General features: G+C 46.0%; 3 protein-coding genes and 1 long non-coding RNA gene across 8 annotated transcripts; 2 read left to right on the top strand and 2 right to left on the bottom strand.

Moving 5' to 3' along the window:
* The first annotated feature begins 761 nt into the window (after positions 1 to 761).
* On the top strand, positions 762 to 3274 carry cfap184 (cilia and flagella associated protein 184). Its single transcript, XM_019856083.1, has 3 exons — positions 762 to 1254; positions 1901 to 2251; positions 2442 to 3274. The coding sequence occupies exons 1-3, from the start codon at positions 859 to 861 to the stop codon at positions 2733 to 2735; spliced, it is 1041 nt and encodes a 346-aa protein (XP_019711642.1). The 5' UTR covers positions 762 to 858; the 3' UTR covers positions 2736 to 3274.
* A 138-nt stretch (positions 3275 to 3412) lies between these two features.
* ccl36.1 (chemokine (C-C motif) ligand 36, duplicate 1) lies at positions 3413 to 4212 on the bottom strand. The gene is made up of 3 exons (XM_019856087.1): positions 4044 to 4212; positions 3854 to 3965; positions 3413 to 3771 (listed from the first exon to the last, which is right to left on the bottom strand). Exons 1-3 carry the CDS (start codon positions 4111 to 4113, stop codon positions 3678 to 3680), a joined length of 276 nt encoding a protein of 91 aa, XP_019711646.1. The 5' UTR covers positions 4114 to 4212; the 3' UTR covers positions 3413 to 3677.
* Positions 4213 to 4855: 643 nt separating this feature from the next.
* Positions 4856 to 17949, bottom strand: tbc1d14 (TBC1 domain family, member 14). 4 transcript variants are annotated; one of them, XM_019856079.1, is made up of 14 exons: positions 17435 to 17949; positions 15955 to 16657; positions 12705 to 12828; positions 10650 to 10774; positions 9192 to 9274; positions 8983 to 9100; positions 8761 to 8867; positions 8105 to 8185; positions 7926 to 8014; positions 7771 to 7842; positions 7144 to 7272; positions 6950 to 7059; positions 5695 to 5953; positions 4856 to 5611 (listed from the first exon to the last, which is right to left on the bottom strand). In XM_019856079.1, the coding sequence occupies exons 1-14, from the start codon at positions 17481 to 17483 to the stop codon at positions 5555 to 5557; spliced, it is 2106 nt and encodes a 701-aa protein (XP_019711638.1). In that variant the 5' UTR covers positions 17484 to 17949; the 3' UTR covers positions 4856 to 5554. The 4 variants fall into 4 exon arrangements, 3 of the variants coding, with proteins under 3 accessions (XP_019711638.1, XP_019711639.1, XP_019711641.1); XM_019856080.1 differs by lacking the exons at positions 15955 to 16657; positions 17435 to 17949 and adding an exon at positions 13883 to 14029; XR_002166387.1 differs by lacking the exon at positions 4856 to 5611 and having other exon boundaries at positions 5842 to 5953; positions 7140 to 7272; positions 17435 to 17940.
* On the top strand, positions 12836 to 15314 carry LOC109506992 (uncharacterized). 2 transcript variants are annotated; one of them, XR_002166389.1, is made up of 3 exons: positions 12836 to 13705; positions 14480 to 14681; positions 14752 to 15314. It is a non-coding gene; the product is annotated as an uncharacterized LOC109506992 (long non-coding RNA). The 2 variants fall into 2 exon arrangements; XR_002166388.1 differs by lacking the exon at positions 12836 to 13705 and adding an exon at positions 14188 to 14263 and having other exon boundaries at positions 14752 to 15152.
* Positions 17950 to 18358: the final 409 nt, after the last annotated feature.

Below are 18358 nucleotides of genomic sequence, written 5' to 3'. Positions count from 1 at the left end.
ACACACACACGCTTAGTCCATACATTTAGACATCCACTGACTGAAATTATTTTTCAACATGATATGGTATCAGTCAGACATAAACATACAATAATGTATGTTTTGAATATGAATATCATAAAATTTAAAATCTATCAAATAATTGCATTCTTAAAACAAAATTAAATGACAAAAGCAGTGAAGACAACTCTCTCCAGCCCATCATCTTAGCTCAAATTTTCGCATAAAAAGATCTGAAATTTAATATACGGTGACAAAATCCCATCTTAAATGTAACGCAGCAAAATTAATTGACCGTACTTAGTTAAATTAAAAACAAACTAAAAAAAGAAATAACACTTGTTTGGTAGGTAGTCAAACCTGTTTGAGCCTTATGGTCAAAATGAACATTGTATTATTATTACAATTATTATTATTATTATTATTACTACTACTACTACTACTAGTAGTAGTCGGAGGAGTAGTAGTAGTGGTAATGGTAGTCGAAGAACACTAACCTGAACTAAAGACTAGTCATCGCATGAACTCAATTAGTATTAAATTAAAATAAGTAAAAGAACATAATATATAAGTTGAAATAAGATTCAACCATAAAACAACAAAAACGAGATTAAATATGATTTTGGAAATGTCATTTCAATGATCGATCGATGACCACTCTGTTTCAATGCCGTTTGTTTGTAAAACACTGCCCTCCTGTGGCAATTATTTGTCATTACAGCTTTACGGAGCAAACCCAGCCGGCTTGTTGCCACGACAACGAAAAGACAACACAACTCCTTTTGCTAGCGGGTGTGCGAGTCCTCTAGCGTGACATACACTTGATTATACATTTAACGATAATTTTAAATTAAAAAAATGTATACTGGGCCAGAGGATTCATTAGAAAGTGAGGTGCAGGAAAACACAGAGGGGGATGTGGACCCTCTTAAACCTGAATCAGAACCCCCAAGACGAAGTGAGGATCTTGAAGGTGATGTTGTAGGCATCAAAAATGATTCCATGCGCCTCCTGCAAGAGTTGGAGGAGGAGAACGACCGACTGAGCCGGCGCAACATGGAGCTCCAGGCACAGATGGTCTTCCATTTGAGGGGTACGACGCCCCATGAACAAGACCCTGAGCCGGACATGAAGGAGTACCAAGAGTGCCTGGAGCACCTGGTGGAGCTGAGGCGGCAGAGGGCTTCCCAGATGGAGAAAGCTCAGCGGCAAGAAGAGGAGTTGAGGCTAAACAACCAAGAGATGCTCAATCGGGTAGCTAGATTATGGCAAGCTAGAGAATTTCATTTCTTTAAAGTATTTTGAAATGAATTAATAACTACAACTACTACAACTCCTATCTCGAACTTCTGTGGGGTTTGTAAGTGGTTATGAACCAGATTATTTGTAAATTAGCGCCACCAACTGATATTGTCCTTTCACTGCAAGGGAAGTACAGGTAATGTGAAGTGGTTTCTGCCGCCCATGTCTTTTTACGTTCTATTTATTTATTTATTTTCACGTTTTATCGTTTGCTGAGTTTGAAAAAGGGACAGTCTAAAACACTTAATACAAGCGTAAAAGAGCTTAACGTCACTTCAAATCAGAAATCTGTTATCGATCGTCACAAGATTTTATGTGGACATCTTATGTCCACTTAAACCCATGAAAAGATCAGAACGGTCACCCCAATAGTTTGGAGTTTGCAAATGTTCAGTCTTTTCCTCTCAATAAGACGCTCACTGTAGAAAAAAAAAGCTTAACATCAAGTGATCACTTGTAACGAAGGTTAACGTGGATTTATGCCCACTTCAACCTCTGAAAATATTGGAACGATCACCCCAGAAATCAGAATTTTTATGGCCGTTAAGCGTTTTTATCTTTAAGCAACAAAAAGGCTTTTTTTGTTGTTTGTTCCCAGGTGGAGGATGAATGGCAATCCCTGTTGACTTGGAAGAAGAAGGTGGCCGTCTCGCTGCTAAGAGGCCATTTGTCTCCAGAAGCGGCCCGGGCCAAGGTGGACGCCGCGCTGGGGTCTGAGCAGCGACATCGCCAAGAGCTGAGGAAGCTGCGTCTGGTACACGCTGGGATGGAGAGCAGGGTGGTCCGTTTGGAGGCGGAGCTGGGCGAGGAGGAGCAGGAGGAGGGGCGGGACCTCCTGCTACGGCAGTTGAAGCAGCTGATGGCCCAAAAGACGCTGGAGAGGAAAGCGAACGAGCGGAGGAGTCAAGAGGCCTCCAAGATCCGGAAGAATATAAAGCGCACATTGGAGGTGTCAAATCCGTCCTCGGGGAAGTCCGCTTTGCTTGATGCAAACAATGCAAAATACCGGCTAATGAATAGCATCAGTGCTATAACCCTTTCAGAAAACCGAAATTTCAACGCAAAAAGCGACCAGCACATGTAGACAGATAACCCAATAACTCTCACAGGCATATTTTCTTTATCCTGCCCTCTCACAGTTGCTGTCAAACATGAAGGAGAAGCTATACTGGAGTCACATGGAGGCGCAGGCCAAGCGGGAGCAGCTCGCCCGGCTGGAGGCCACGCTGACCTCCAGGAGGGACCTGCTGACCCGGACCAAGCGGGCTGGCGGCAGCCTGCGGAGGGACAACGCGGAGCTGAAGCAGACGCGGGGACTACTGGGGAACACGCTCCTCTTGTGGGACTTTGGGGTCACCGTGGGGGCTGCCCAACGACTGCAGGACAAACTGGAGAAGCTCAAAGGTCGACGTGAAGAAATTGCGTCATTGTAGTCGATTCCGTTTTAAGCAGTGGTTCATTTACGGTGGTGCTTTGAGATGCAAGTTAGATTCATTCCGTGACTACCCGTGCAATTTATGTTTCAATGATATGCTTAACAGTTAGCATCTGAGTGATGCAATGGTTGTTAAGCGCTGAGAGAAGGAGATAGCAAAGCTGATTTAAAAAAAATATACACTTTGTGTCTTTTGTTTTATGTTTATTTTGACACAAAATTTAAACTGGACATTAGACAGCTTGAAGCCTTTTTTTCCATGAAGAATGACATGATAAAAACAGAAACATTGCAATTTAAGTACATCATACCCACCAGAGATGCAGATTATTAAATTGATTAATATGTGCAGTTTACTATAGATGTGTTTTGTTCACTAAACTTAGTTGCAGGTTTTGCTCATACCGAAAGTAGAATTTTTTTCATTCAAGTCACCATTTATATAATTTCATTCATATTAGAAATATTGCGAAACAATTATCTATACATTTTTTTTGATTAGTAGCCGCACTTACAAACCAGATACGCCCCCCGCCCGGCAAAAAAAAAAAAAAAAAAAATCCAGCAGATGGCAGCATTACCCAATTAGATTACGTCAAGCTCTACGTCAGCATGTACGTTTGTTACGACTTGATTCGACAGTTTTTGTATTATTTAAAAGCACAATGTTGATTCCCTGCTTCAATTTTTTTTGGCGGGGGGGGGGGGCATGACTGAAATGCCCCTTGCATTCAATTTTACATGAATATGCATACAACCTCAAGAGACTAAAGGGAATATAACTATAAAACAAAAATCAGCAAGCGGCAAAGTCAAGTTGACCGAAAACATAGCCAGACGCTCATGAGTACTATTTTTTGTGCATGTGAGACCGTTAAAGCAGACGAAGCAAACGTGGACAACGGTGCTTCACGACGCCGCAGGCGGGCAGCGGAACCTTTCACAGGATGGATTCGTCCAAAGACTTCATGACTTTTTTCACCCAGGAGAGAGTCGGGTTGGCACAGATGTGATTTTTCTTTTTGGTCACCAGACTGTGAGGGCACAACATCGACAATGCTGGGAGAACATTTTGAGATGCATTCATCGCAAGAAGAAGAAGATGAAGAAACTTACATGACTCCCATTAAGGGGCATCGGCCGTCAGTCATAAAATAGGACTCAAAGATTTTGGGGCTCAGTTTTCGTGGGTAGTGTCGAAAACAGCACTCTTCCGGACCGCTGGAATCTGGCAAATAAATAAATGGAAAGCACAATGAAACGCGTGGAAGGAGAAAGAACGCAAAGAGAAATGTTCAAGGCTCACTGTTGCCGACAACGGCCGAAATCGTCACGGCTGCCAGCGCGCAAAGCAGAAAGACGCGAATGCTCCTCATGGTGTGCTGCTTTCGGGAGATCTTGATGATGAAAGTGGTCGTGGTGCTTCTAAAGATGCAGTCCGTATCACATTTATAAATACGACACGTCCTTTCTGCATCGTGGAAGAAGGTGGGCACTTGTGGTTTTGACACGACTTGTGACATCAACCTTTCCACTCTGCTTTCAAAGCTGCAACGGAAATGAAATGCACTTGCGGTTCTCGCCCGCCTATGTCAAGTCAATCATCGACATCGGTGTACAATATAACAACATGAATATTTGCAAGTCCTTTATTTGGTCAAATGACATGTTCCTTTTCCCTCCAGCAGGCCAGTCCAAAGCAAGAAAAATCCAAACCTGAAGAGGACAGCAAAACAAAGACAGAACAGTGCAATCAACAGTTTACATTCAATTCTGTGCTGATCTGATTTTCTTGGAACTTTTCAACCACGGCGGATCAAAAGAGCCAAAGTCACGTGTAACAAACGATTAGCCGAGGTGATCGTCTCATTCTGGAAATACGACTGCACACGCACACGCACGCACACACACACACACACACACACACACACATACACACACACACACACACACACACACACAGATAACCAAACTGAAAAGAGTCTGAGAAATGACTCATGATGCACCCGCAGGGTCAATGTGCAAAAAAAGTGTTATTGCAGTTCTGCGGTGTGTTGCTGCGCTTGGGGAGGGAGTGCAAAACCACATAGACTATATAGAAAGAAAAAAAAAAAAAAGACGTTTCCTGTTAACACACAACATGTAGTCAAATTGAGCAATGGACGACGATCAAGTGCCCCCGGACGAAAAACCGAAACCCCAAATTCACACCGCCGATTTTGCACTAGATAACAGAAGTGTGCAAAATGGACAACAATGCCCGAGAAACCGCTTCAATGAATAGTGCAAAATCCTGAAATTAGCAGTCGAGATGAAGAAATAAGCCCCGAAAGGACTGTGAGGATTTTGATTTTCAAAATCCAAAGAAAAGCACCTGCGGCAGACAGCCCCTTTCCTTTAAGCCCCCCCCACCCCCTTTCACACAATTAAAAGACTAACAAGGTGAAATGTCGAATGATGTGAAGTCCTTAGTTACAATATGTCCCACAAATATTGAAAGGCAGCTTCTGACCTCGTTTCCAGAGGATCTCGACATGTAACATTACAACACAACAAATTGGCTCCAGATTTCGTTGGGGGAGTCACCATTAAAAAAACGTTAAAGAGGATTGAGTGACAAAGTGGACGTGATAACTGGCATCTGGGTGGTCCCACGGGGGTCCGGGAGTGTGTCGTGTTGTGGCTCCTCTGCTGGGAAGTTCGTGAAGTATAAGGCACCCCTGCTCGGGTACTCACGGATCCCCCGTTGACGTCATCGTGGACGTCGCTCCATGAAAAGACACAAGTTCAGTCTTCCTGATGCTTGTCCACTGCAGGTCAGCGCTTCAGCACCGGACTGCCTCGCTCCGGATCCCTCTGTAACGTCTGCAGAACCTAAAAGGACACAGTCTCGTTAAAAATATTATGACGGTTCAAAACTAGTAACAGTCATGATCTCCTGACGCGTGTTGGCCTACCTGCGCCCACTTCCTGTTTCGGCTAGTCATGTGGACGGCGGCGATGTGCTGGAAGAGCTGCTCGGCGGGGACCAGGTCGGGCAGGCGGGTGAGGAACTGGGCCATATGGATGAAGTCCATGCCGGTCAGCACGTCCTGGAAGAGGCGCAGCAGGCCCAGCGCCGTGCGGAACAGGAACTCGTCGCCGTCTCGGCAGAAGACGTCCCACACGCGAGACGCCAGGTCCAGTGGCAGAGACTTACTGTACAAGGTGAAGATCCTGGAAGAGCGAATGGATGCCGAGGTTAGTTCTGGACATCACCCAAAAAGACCTGATGTGATTTTTTATTTTTTACTGTATCGTGACAAAAGTCCCAACTAGTCACAAAATGAGTGCAATGTAGCACACACAATGACGAAAAATGGCATATTGCTGCAAATAGGGCGCGACTGATAAATCGGCCAATATTAGCCCTTTTATAAATGGCAGTTTTTTCAACTTATTAATAAATTATAACACGAGACAAAAACAATGACAAACACCACCACCACCCCCCCAAAAACCCCCCAAACAAAACAGAAAAATAGATTTTTGTAGATGTTTCTTTCTGTTAAACAAATACTAAAGAACAAAGTATTGTAAAACAGAAACCTTTTTCTATTATTATTGAAAATACGGATCCCCCCCCCCCCAAAAAAAAATTGTTTTTCAAATCATATGTCTTTGAATTAACTGGTTGATTAATTGGACAAAAAAAATCCATACTGTATTGGTCAGCCCTAATATGAAGGAATTCAGTGGCACGGTTGTTTATATGTTTCAAGTGGATTCCAACCGTTTACTGCCAGTGACGTAGATGTACGTCGCACACGTTTTCAATAAGTTATGAACGTTGAACAGACATCCCAAATTTTAGAAGTCAAATTAAGTTCACTTTGAATGGTTGGAGTGCATTTTAAAATTTCACCCAAAGGCCAAATGTCACAAACATTTTGTGAGTATGACACTGAAAATCGCGCTCGGCTACCACAGAAAGGAGAGTTAAGGACAGGAAAAACAGCATGTTCTATGTGTCAAATTCGAAACGGAAATCTTGGAATTTTCAAAGCGACACGGACCCCCTGAAGAAACGCCCTCCCACCCGCGCAAACAGCCATTTCCTGTTTTCTCAGAGGTGCCTGAAGGCAGACAACATGAGCATGTGCGGGGGGCAAAGCATTTTCAAGTCAATACTTATGAAACATGAAAAGAAAAAAAAAAAAAAAAAAAACTCACCAGTCGATCAAATAAATATCGGGGGTCAGGTTGTTCTTCTTGAAATGTGCAAAGAGCTTTGGTAGGTTTTCTTCAAAGAACACCTCGAATGCAGCAAAGTACGTCAACATCTGCGACCACACAAGAAGGAAGACGCGTCAGGACTGCGCCGTGTCCGCGGGGCCAACCGTGATCGTATCTTCTCGTGCACCGACAAGGCTGTGGTCCACTCGGAAGAAGGCCATCTGACAAGGTTTGTTGAGCAGGTTGGCGAACGCGATGAAGGCATCGGCCGTGTCCAGGTTCAGGATGAGCACCGCCGCGATGAACGACATTCCCTGCACCTGCAAAGGCAAACCCACACGTAGCGTACCGTAAGGAATCTGAAAAGTGGCATTTGAAGCCATTCCGACTTACAGGAAACCGTCTGCCCACTACGGCTTTGGTTTCAGTTGCACTCGGTGGAAACCGATCACCTCAGAACAAGTGGTTCTGATCACCCACATAATTTGTCGGGGGCGAGGTGACGCTGCCCTATTGAACTTTCACAAATGCGGACGGCTTTCAAACGACAATATCGATAGTGTCGGTGTGATCAGAGACAGAGCGATCTACATGAAGCAGACGCTCAAAACTGCTCAGTAAGCTACAAAAATGAGACTCCTTGTACACGCAGAGGATAAAGAATACATGCCGGCATGTGTTGTCGTATGCTGCCTGCATGTGCGGATACTGTTTGTGGTGAAATAAGAGAAGCCGTACTGGACCTTCAGGTGAGAGAAAAACGACAAAACCAGAAAATGCCGACTCATGCAATTTCAAGTAAGCAAGGTGACACTTACATAGCCGACATCCGGCCGGTAGCAAGTGTAAGCCCCTAGAATGCTGTGCAGCACGTCATGATAGGGTCCACCCTAAACGACAAAGAAATTATGATGCAAACGGGCATTCGGGCGAACGAAGTTGCCCTGTGGCAAGTGTTTTGCCTCCCGCAGACCTGCTGGAATATGCACAACTGCGGGAACGTTCTCGAGATGTCCAGTTTGATCAGCTCCAAGCTCGACTCCCGATTCGACGAGCCCGAATCTGGGGCAGGGCGGCAAGACATCATGACAAAATGAGATCCGTTGTCAAAGATTTGCGGGCTTTTGGGCGGTGCGAGTGGCGCGTCCGTACCTTGGCTTTCAGCCTCCGGTGCATTGGCTGCTGTGCTCCTGCATTTTTCTTTGGCCCGCGCCAAGCAGATGTTATAAAGCTCTGCGGAGGCCAATAAACGGACGGTCATTAAAGTGATATGGAGCTGCAAATGTACCGCGTGGACTTTACTGTCAGACTCCGCCGATCATTAAATCTTGTTCGATCTTTTTGTCCAGCCTCAGGGACTGCGAGCTCATCCACTCGTAGCACACGTACGTAGGCAAAAAACGTGACCATGGGAAGCATGCTTTTTCTCACCGTACGTGGATAAAATGTAATTGCACATCCACTACAGTAGGTGGCAGTGGTGCTTTCATATACTGTATTTAAATTTCAGGCAAATGAATGCACTTCTAATCTTTGTTGTTACAGACTAAAAAAATTGATTCAAAACAAAACATCGCTAGTGCTAGTGCTAAATCCAAACGCGAACAGGAAATTAGCATCGACTTCGGGAGTGATAATAAAGTTATTGTTTGTTCTTTTTTTGTTTTCTTTCATATTAATAAGCATCTAATGCAGTGGTTCTTAACCTGGGTTCAATCGCGAACCTCTTGACAAATATGCATTGCACCGCGCTGGAAAGTCGATTTGAATTCAATTCACTGTCCAGCCCGAATACCGAGCAGCAGTACCATGAGTGATGTTGAGTTCGTTGCCCACAGCCAGGCTCCACACTTTGCCTCTGACGCTGGGCGGGATGCCCTGCCACCACAGGTCCCTCACACGTCGCGACGTGCACCTGCGGAGGACGGGAGCGCAGAGGTCAAAAGGTGGACTCGAGCCACGGCCGACGAGCTCCCAATTGCGATCGATGGGATTGAACGGCGCAGTGGGCGGGCTTGGCGATGACTAACATGGCGCTCCAGTTGGGCAGGATCTCCTGGTTCCACGTCTGCGCGGCCGAGCCGATGCTCTCCTCCAGCTTGCAGCGCTCCTCCAACTGCTTCTTTCTCTTCTGGGCTTCCTTCAGCTCTACGACGACGACAAGCACGACGGAGAGGCATGCTGAGACATGACCGGGAAGGATGTGAGAGAGTAGAAAAGTGCGGGGAGATCATGTTACCTCTCTTCTTGGCCTGCGCCACCATCTCTTCATATTGCTGCCTGTGTTTCTCGGCTTCCTCGGCCGGCTTGGCCGGAAGATTACTGGAACGCATTTGTACAAATACAGTGAGGAGGTGGGCTTTGGGGCTGCATTACACAAACAGAAGCGGCAACAGGAAGTGTTTGTTCTCTTCTCCTATTTTCAAAAAAATGCAGCAGAATGTTCCCCGGATACATTACAAGTGTTACATATGCTTTGTATGTGTTCCATGTGATTAAGGGGAAGTCAAGTAAAAACCTCTACTTACAATAATATGTGCTGTGCGCCCCCCCCCCCCCAGTCTAAAAGCAGCATTCTGATTCATGTTGTGCTTGTGGAATGTGACTCATTCACCCATATTTCTCTATCTCAGGGGGGCAGCCATTTAGTACTACCAGGCATCTGGACGCTTCGCGACCACAAAAACGGAAGTCTGGCATGTCAAAAATTTCGTTCGTCGTGCCGCATTATGTGAAGACATATGTTACGTCGGGCGGCCCGGTGATCCAGTGGTTAGCGCGTCAACCTCACAGTGCAGCGGTACCGGGTTCGATTCCAGCTACGGCCTTCCTGTGTGGAGTTTGCATGTTCTCCCCGTGCCTGCGTGGACTTTCTCCAGGTACTCGGGTTTCCTCACACATTCCAAAAACATGCAAGGCCGGCTGATTGAACACTCTGAATTGTCCCTAGGTGTGAGTGTGAGCGCAGATGGTTGTTCGTCTCTGTGTGCACTGCGATTGGCTGGCAACCGGTTCAGGGTGTCCCCCGCCTACCGCCCGAAGACGGCTGGGATAGGCTCCAGCACGCCCCCGTGGCCCCTGTGAGGATAAAGTGGGTCAGAAAATGGATGGATGGATGGATGGATGGATGTGTTACATCGTCTTTCGATTGGGTTTCGAGGGACTGGACGTGGCAGAGCACAGTCACCATGTGTGTACAGTGTACCGATGAGAAACGGACTGGCGGACCATTGATATTTACTAACGGAAGCACGGCTAAAATAACATGACCGACTGGTCAACTGATGATAACAGTTTGGTTCGGATTGAAAAAATGATGGAGTGACGATGGCGGACGGGCACCCAGGCTGCTGACGGATGCCGGCCCAACAAAATTTGATCAATTGCCCACGTCTGTTACATTTACAATGTTCCATTCATTCTGTTTTGTTTCGTGGGTAGTTTTACAGTAAGAACAGGTGCGCTGGAATACTTTCCCAAAAAAAGTGCATTGAAGTTGAAGAGTGTTTTAAAAAGTTTCTGGAGGCTCACTTACGAAGTCCACGAATAAGACTGGTGGGTTTTGGTTGAGGACAAAAGGTTCATAAAGCAAAAATGGGAAGAATGGGGGGAATGTGAAGATAAAAGAGCGACAATGTATGCTTTCATCATCCGTGTGCAAAGTAAAACTGATAGCAAATCCAGTGTGTTTACATACGCAGGTCTGTCCTCCAGTATGAGAGCGGTGGTGGAGAGAGGCTCAAAGTCCAGGTTTTTCCTCACATTCTGCCTGGGGGACGTCAGATTGCTGTGTCCAGCTCTGCCAGTCTTTGTTTCATATTCCTGACGAGGAAATAAAAAAATGGCAGAACGCTTGTTATCATTCGCATTCATTCATTTGAGTTTCTGGTCTCCAACATGTGACGAGAGCAGCGCAAGGCCGTAAAGAGGTCAAAAGCAATATGGTCACACACACGCACATCGCTGTGTGTGAGCGTCGCTGCTTAATAATGCAGGCTGAGTGACCGACGGGCCATCAACTTAGCGTGCTGACACAATCCGAACGTGCTCATGATCAAAGACTGATGAAGTTGATTAGATGTATTTATTTATTTGTTTGGCCAGGCTTGGAGAGCAAACGACAGAGCACAAATCTTTGAGGGGTACCATAAAAATATAAATAACAAACTTGAAGAGGGATTTAAAAGCAGCCATAAAAATCTTGTGAAGCACTTACTGTGGGGCTACAGCCAAATAGTAAATGCGTTGTAAAACGAGCCGCGTGCGCTTTGACGCCAACACGTGAAAAGCGATTTGAAAACAAAAACAAAGGCAAGCCCTCATTGCATGAATTTTTTTTTTTTTTAAGAAATTGAGATCATTCCTCAATGGCGCCTATTGGTTTCTTTTTAGCCGAAACGAGACTTCCTGCGCTTTTTATTTTTGCTGACGTCTGAGTCATCCACCTGCTCCCTGCTACGAGCAACACAAAGCGCCTTCCAGGAACTCAAAGGGGGCTATTGTGTGAAATCAAGAGGCATCCTTCCGCCTGCCGAACAAGCGAAGGAGGCCGCCGGCTCGCGCTCGGTATCACATTGCTAACTCACCATGAACACAGCCGTTTCGCGCGCGACGATGATCCTCCGGGGGTCGGGGGAGGGCTGATCTGGGAGTTCGCGTCTCCGCCGAACCTTAGCCGAACGTCATGGCTGCTCCCGAGGGGGCTCGCTACTGGCGACGGTGCCCACGAGGGCCGGCGGACGAGGAGCGCGGCGGCGGCGGGGTGGTCGAGGGACACACTCGGCGTTGGAAAACACGCGGCCGCACGGCGGCACCCATTTGCGCGGCGGCTCCCTTCCCTCCCGGCTGTCTGAAGAGGGATGCTCGCGCCAGCTGCTCCGCATAAGCTCTGGAGCGGACCGCCGTGTGCGTGCGTGCGTATGCGTGCGTATGTGTGTGTGTGTACTTGAGCCACGGAACTGCAAGGCTCTGGGTTCTGCGGTGCCCTGACAGTCTTTCTAATCAATCCCAAAGAAACAGATCATCATTCCCAATGACGATATCACTCCACTTCAGATGGATTTGGATTGTTGAAAAATTAAAACAGCATTGTTGCTTTCTTCAAGAGGAAAAGGTTGTGCCGAGTGCAAAGCGCCACAAAAGGTTTTTCCAAGCCCGTCTTGGAAGCAGCAGCAAAACAAAAGACTTGACATTGGAGCTTCCACCCCCCCTCCCCTCCTTAACCGATTCCGCAGCTCGGATATGAGGTTACAGCCACGGATCAGGTTGTGAAGCACACGTGTGGATCCTGGCTGTGAGCCTTTTGCTGCCCGGATGGAACTCTGAAAATGTTCAGAGCGGTGCGACAACAGCAAGTCGGAAGGACATGCTGACGCTGACGAATTTTTTCGACGCAGACACTTTGATATTCAAAGTGTGGAAAAGCGTATTTAAAAAGTACATCTAGTGGTGGCGGAGACCTTTAACCCTTTCAGGGACTGCGGTTACTACAGTGGACAGCTTGACATGCTTTTAGGTTACATGGTGCATGAAAGGGTTCGAGAAAACGACACTGTTGTGTTTTTAAAATTGTGCTATTTACAAACCTTATGCAACCTTACGATGCCCCAGCTGACAAAGTCCTTGCATAATTATTTTATCTCAAGCGAGGAGTCGTAAATAGTCCTTGGCATTTATCACGACAGCGCGCTGGACAATGATAAGCGATGCTTTCATCAGCAATTGGGGTCCGACGGAAGCAAACGTTCATTACCTTCTGTATTCTTCTCGGGTCCTTCACGGGCCCCTCGCGTGGGGGCACCTTCCCAAACAGCTTCCATCCAGCATCCCGGTGCTCCACCGAGCGACTGTCCTTCACTTTCCTGGCAAAGAGGCTCCTGAAAATAACACACAATGCAAACTTCTCGGTTCAGAAAACCTGACGTCATGCGAGATACCGCACCCAAACTCCATAATAATAAAAACAGTCAGCTTGAGTGCGTCCATTTGCCTGTTTTTGCTTTCATGTAGGCATCACACAAGTGAGGTCTTCCACTAAAAGTGTGAACGGGAAGTGGGTGCAAAAAGCAAAGTCCAAGTAGAGCGATTAAAAAAAACAAAAAAACAAACGAAACAAAAACAAAAAAACAACGCTATGGTGTTCATTCACTGACCTCATGCTTGTTTATCCAATCAAGACTGACTTTTACAGAGCAAAAATAACCCCCCCCCCAAAAAAATGGACAATTACATGCTAGAGGCTTCATTCGTTTTCACAGGAAGCCTATTCATTGTCGAGCCTTGAATTGTTATTTGGACAGATCAAGAAGGGGACGTTTGGGCCCATCGGCAGCTGTTCTTCTCAAGCATGCAGATTTGAGTGAAGATGATGATGAGATCACGTTACATCATGCGCTCTTTGACAAAGGTTTAAAAAAAAAACAAAAAAACAGTAGGGCATGATGCAGTGAAGAGATGAAAATGACTCTTTTAAAACACTGAAGTCTTTGAAGTGATCAATGTCCGTCTTTGGACTCACCGGGAGCGGCAAAGCGTACCAGGCACTTTTCATTCAATGCAAACGACAGTGTTTGCTCTCTGTGACATATTCCGCTTTCGCGTACAGAACAAATGTTGACAGAGCTATTATTTTGCGCGTTCGGATTCATGGGCGGAGCGCTTCGAGTGGAACAGTCGGCGAGTCCAGCGCTGTCGCCGTCTCGCGCTGTCGCACGAGCACGTCGACGACAAGCTGTGACGAGAGAAGGCAAAAAGGTACGTCGAAACTTCAAAGCGCTGCTAGTGGCTGCTACAGTAAATAATAGACGAGTGTTTGAAAACCCAATGGCACCCCTCCCCCCACACACACACACACTTAATTGACCTGCGATTAAATCAAGAGTCTGAGCCAAACAAAAACCATGATTGAAATATCCACAAACCTCCTCCTACCTGTCAATGTACAAAAGAAGCGAAGGGGCCGTCATCCTGCTCTGACACAACCTAAAAGGCTCAAAGTCGTGTCCACCAAAGTTGAGCGCGAGGACGTCGGGTAATGCCCGAGTCCGGAGCCAGAGGTGCACATGCCGGAGTTTTGGCCCGGGGAGTGATCAATATCACGAAGGAACATTTCACTCCTCGCTGCTCCACCCTTTGCGGCGGGCGGGTGGAGAAGTCTGAAGGGCAGCGAGGGGAATGTGTAACTTCACGACGTGAATGACTGATAACGACACGATGCCGCTGCATGGGAGCGCGTTGGCACCAGGAGCCGCTGAGTGGCTCCGCCATCTCAACAAGGACGAAAGCAAGAAGCCATGCTGCCAACCAGAACCAGTAAGTGTGAAAGGATTTGTGGCGATTAAGCCGGTGCGTCGAGATTAAAATGCATGAACAGGGCTTGCTGACTTCATTTGGTGATTTAAGTGCACGTGAAACCGGCACTTTTCGTCACATTCCTTCGCGACATGCTTTGTTGTCTACCTTTAAGCGATGGGTGTTTGGACAAAAAAATAAAACATTTAAAAAATTAAAATCATGTGACCAATACAGGAAGAGTGTCGTTGGGATGTACCGCGCCAAATTGTGCTGATAAGGAAAGAAACCGTATGGACACGTTGTGGGTTTGTTGGATGGAGAGGAGACCCGCCAATGTACCTGTGCCTGTGCTTGGAGTTTTTCTTTGCTTCTACATGGATCATTGGAGAAAATGTTCACCAGTCTGGAAATATAATATCTTCTGGCGTCCAATAAGGTCACTCTTTTCCTCCTTTGGGCATTGTTTACCGTTAGTTTTTAATCAAATATCTGTTCTCTTAAATTAGATGGAGATGATGCTTGTACCTGTGCCAGTGCCACACCTTTATCATCTGGTAATTAAATATTTATATATGCCATCTTCATCTGTTCCCTGTGAACGAGTGTTTTCTAAGGCAGGGGAACTCGTGTCCAAGGGGAGAAATCGCCTTGTAGCAAAGACACTTACAAAATGTTTGTTGCTCAATGAAAATGTATGAATGAATGAATGAACGAATCAATTTTTGTTGTTTTTCTTTCAGATGATTGAACACTTTGAGACACAAAATCCCATACATACTGTAAGGAAAATGCTTTACCTCTAAATGTTATTCCGGAAATATTTGCTATATTTTGCATGCCAACTCATTTGAGTATTTATACAAATTTTGAACCCTTCTCACAAACAAAATCAGCAAAGGAAATTCGACAATGATGAAATCATATTTTAAGTAAATAACTAGCAATTGAATAAAGTTTAAATATTATTTCACAGGCTACTTTTGAGTATACAGCATGTAAATTTTTATTTTATTTTTTTACATTTAGTTGACTTGCAATGATTTTAGATGTACAGCAGAGGTCACTATTGACTGACCAACACAGTATCAATACAGCGTCAACACAGTTTTTCAATACACTCCTTGAGGTATCATCTACCCATCAGTACTTGTTTTGTTAATCCTGAGGTGTTTTTTTTTTTTCCCAGACCCCACGATAGCATAGTTTGGAAGTCCCCCCTCCCCCCACAACACTTTCTCATCCCATGTGTTTTCCACTTTTTATCTATGAGTTTGGGGTGCCATTTGGTAGGCCGTCAGATTCCCCTTCCTGTCTCCCCCGTTTTAGGGATCTTGGATGGGTTGAAACTGTAAAATTTCATTGCTCTGCACTTGCGACATGTGCAATGACAATAAGTTAAATTCAATTCCATTCCTGATCCTCTGCAAAAAACGAGTCATAGCACTGATGTTTACTGACTTACAGTAGCTGTCAATGTTGTCTGTTCGTGTCTTCATGACTGCATGATACTGCCTCTCGGTAGCAAAGTCACACACCCCAGAAGGAGTCGCAATTTAATTCACCATGATTCACAAACTGCAAAATCCTGTTTAATAAAGGTGTGACCAGGTCTCTCTATCACCTCTTGAGGGTGCATGTGGAACATATTTCCCTCGAGAAATGAGGATTTACGACAGCCTCGATTTACAAGTCTAGTAAAAGAGACTTACCCGTTGAACAAGCTGGCGAGAGATCCCAGTTTCTTTTGCCTGCCATCCTCTTCCTGTCTCATGACTCCAGGTGGGCTTGTTTGCACCGGACCCCTGAAGTCCTTGGAGCATCCCGGCAACGAAGCAAGCGCAACGTCGGAGAAGGGAGCAGTGCAGCTGTCATCCGTCTCCAGGGTGACGATGGCGCTCGAGTCGGAGGTGACAGTGAAATGTAAGATGTCTTCGTTGGACACCGAGAGCTCCGTGCTCATGCTGGACACGCTGCACACCGAGACGTCGTCGCTGCGGTTCAAGGTTCGATGGCCTGCGGCAGCTCCGGGCAATCTGAGGCCTGGGCTGAAGAACCGGGTGGCGTCGAAGCCGCTGCGCGGGAAGCTGGAAGACTTGGGCACGCCGTTGCTGTCGGAGGAGTCGTCATCTAATGTCAAAGTAGCGGGAGAGTCTCCCCCGGTGACATCTGGAGGGTTGAGCTCCAAAGTTGGGATACCAGAGTCCTGGGAAGTCAGACTGTGACTGTCCAGGTCGAGACTGAGCTTCTGTAAGTTGCCGTGCAGAATGGAGGTTGGGGGGGCACATGGTGTGGATTGACCTTGGAGGACCAGGCCCGGATCTGAGACATGCTGCTTGGAGAGGTTGTGATGACTGGAGAGAGAGGAGCCTTTTACTTCACAACCGTTCTCCACAATAGCTCCTCGAAACACACCTGTGAAATAGGCATTTCCATTGAAAGTTCGAATAACACAGTCTCATATCTGTAATTTAGCATCAGACAGTGTTATAACCCTTGACACAACCATATTTGAACACTCAAGGCGGACAAACGCGTAGACAAATATCACAACGCTCACGGGCGTCTTTATCCTCTGCAAAACGCACATAATATGACAGCACTTTACTGAGTCGCAGTAGCTCGATTCGTTACCATGGCAAATGATTTAACATTCACGTATTGGGAGCTATTAATACCTTGACTAAATATTTTAATCCATTCAGTGATCAAACTTGTAATTTCACAAAGTTCCCTGTTCAAATTAAGTGAAATGTCAGGTTATATGCTTTCTTTTTAATAAAGAAAATTAGTACTGTGTTGTATGAAAATAAAACCGTACACGATGCAAGAGAATAAACTGGTTTTACAGAGTCTAATTACTAGTACTGCAGTATTCACGAGTTGGTCATATGTCAGGAAGTCAAGAGCTGGAGTTTGGTTGGCTGAGTAAGTACCCAAAAGCAGCTCCTTGAGAATGTGTTCATTTTGTCTTTCACTTTGTGTCCCGTTCTTTCATTACCATTGGGTTACATAAAATACGGATTAAAGAAGCTTTTACATCACGTGCATTGCTTTAATCTTAATCCATGCAGGCTATTGATAGTTAATTAATGTCTACCTGTATTAGAAAATGGGCTGCAATGTTGTCTGTGTAAACAAGAGTGTCAAAGGGTGACAAGTGTGTGAGTTTAGTGTGGCAAAACAACCTACCACCGCGGCTCTCCGTCCGGCCCCGGTCACAGGGGGTCAGGTTCGCCATGGGGGCCGCTCGGAGCTACAGGTGGCCGGCCGCCGTCTGCGAGTCGGAGCGCTCCATGGTGATGCGGCAACCACTATCACCTCCCCGGCTTCTCTTCAATGCAGCTCGGCGTGGAAAAAAAACATGACCGCCCCGAGGTCATCTAGCGACGTGAGAGGGGAAAAAAAGAAAAGAAAAAAAAGCACTCGGAACGAGACTCGCTCGCACCCTGAGCCCACTTGTCTTTCTGCGTTTCCTCACTGGAACCGAAGCGAGGGCGGACGCTCTCGAATGGGTATTACGACCGCGGTTCGGTGAGCAAGGGAAATGAAGAAGTTTAGTCGCTTGAGTTGGCATCTTGTACCTGTCTGCCTGTTTCCGCCGCCATTTTAAAACAAACTTGCGACAGAGAGTAATCGAGCCCTGAGTGTTGACGTCGGATGAAGTCACCTGTCCACGACACAAGACATAATCAATCGACCTCCCAAACTACGAGACTCAATTATGACTCTGAGATTTCAATTTGTTTTTATTAGGACTCGTGCCTTATTCTATTTCACGACTGGCCAGAAAATAGCTTTTAATAAGAAATTGTTAACCTCAGTTTTTATTCCTAACTCTTCAAATTCCCCTTTCTTCGCACACGGTGTAGATGTTAAACCAACCTAAAAAAATTCACTCTCCGTAGCATCTTTCCCCTCCTCGTTTTGTTCGTAATTCGGTTTTTCTACCGTCAGCAGAGCGAGCTTCCGTTTTCTAAATTAAAATGTAGTTCTTCTTCACGGTCAGCAGAGGGTACCCGCACTTCTTGGGAGTCAATATTGCGTCCTTCATTTGCAATTACAATTCTGTACGCTTTTGTCCAAAAACTGATACATGTAATCAGAAGGAAAAGT

The sequence above is a fragment of the Hippocampus comes genome, unplaced genomic scaffold (genome assembly GCF_001891065.2).
Source record: "Hippocampus comes isolate QL1 unplaced genomic scaffold, H_comes_QL1_v1.1 scaffold246, whole genome shotgun sequence".
In the NCBI taxonomy this organism is placed as follows: Eukaryota; Metazoa; Chordata; class Actinopteri; order Syngnathiformes; family Syngnathidae; genus Hippocampus; species Hippocampus comes.
The sequence above is the reverse complement of the archived record's forward strand: the minus strand, read 5'-3'. Positions and strand labels throughout refer to the sequence as shown.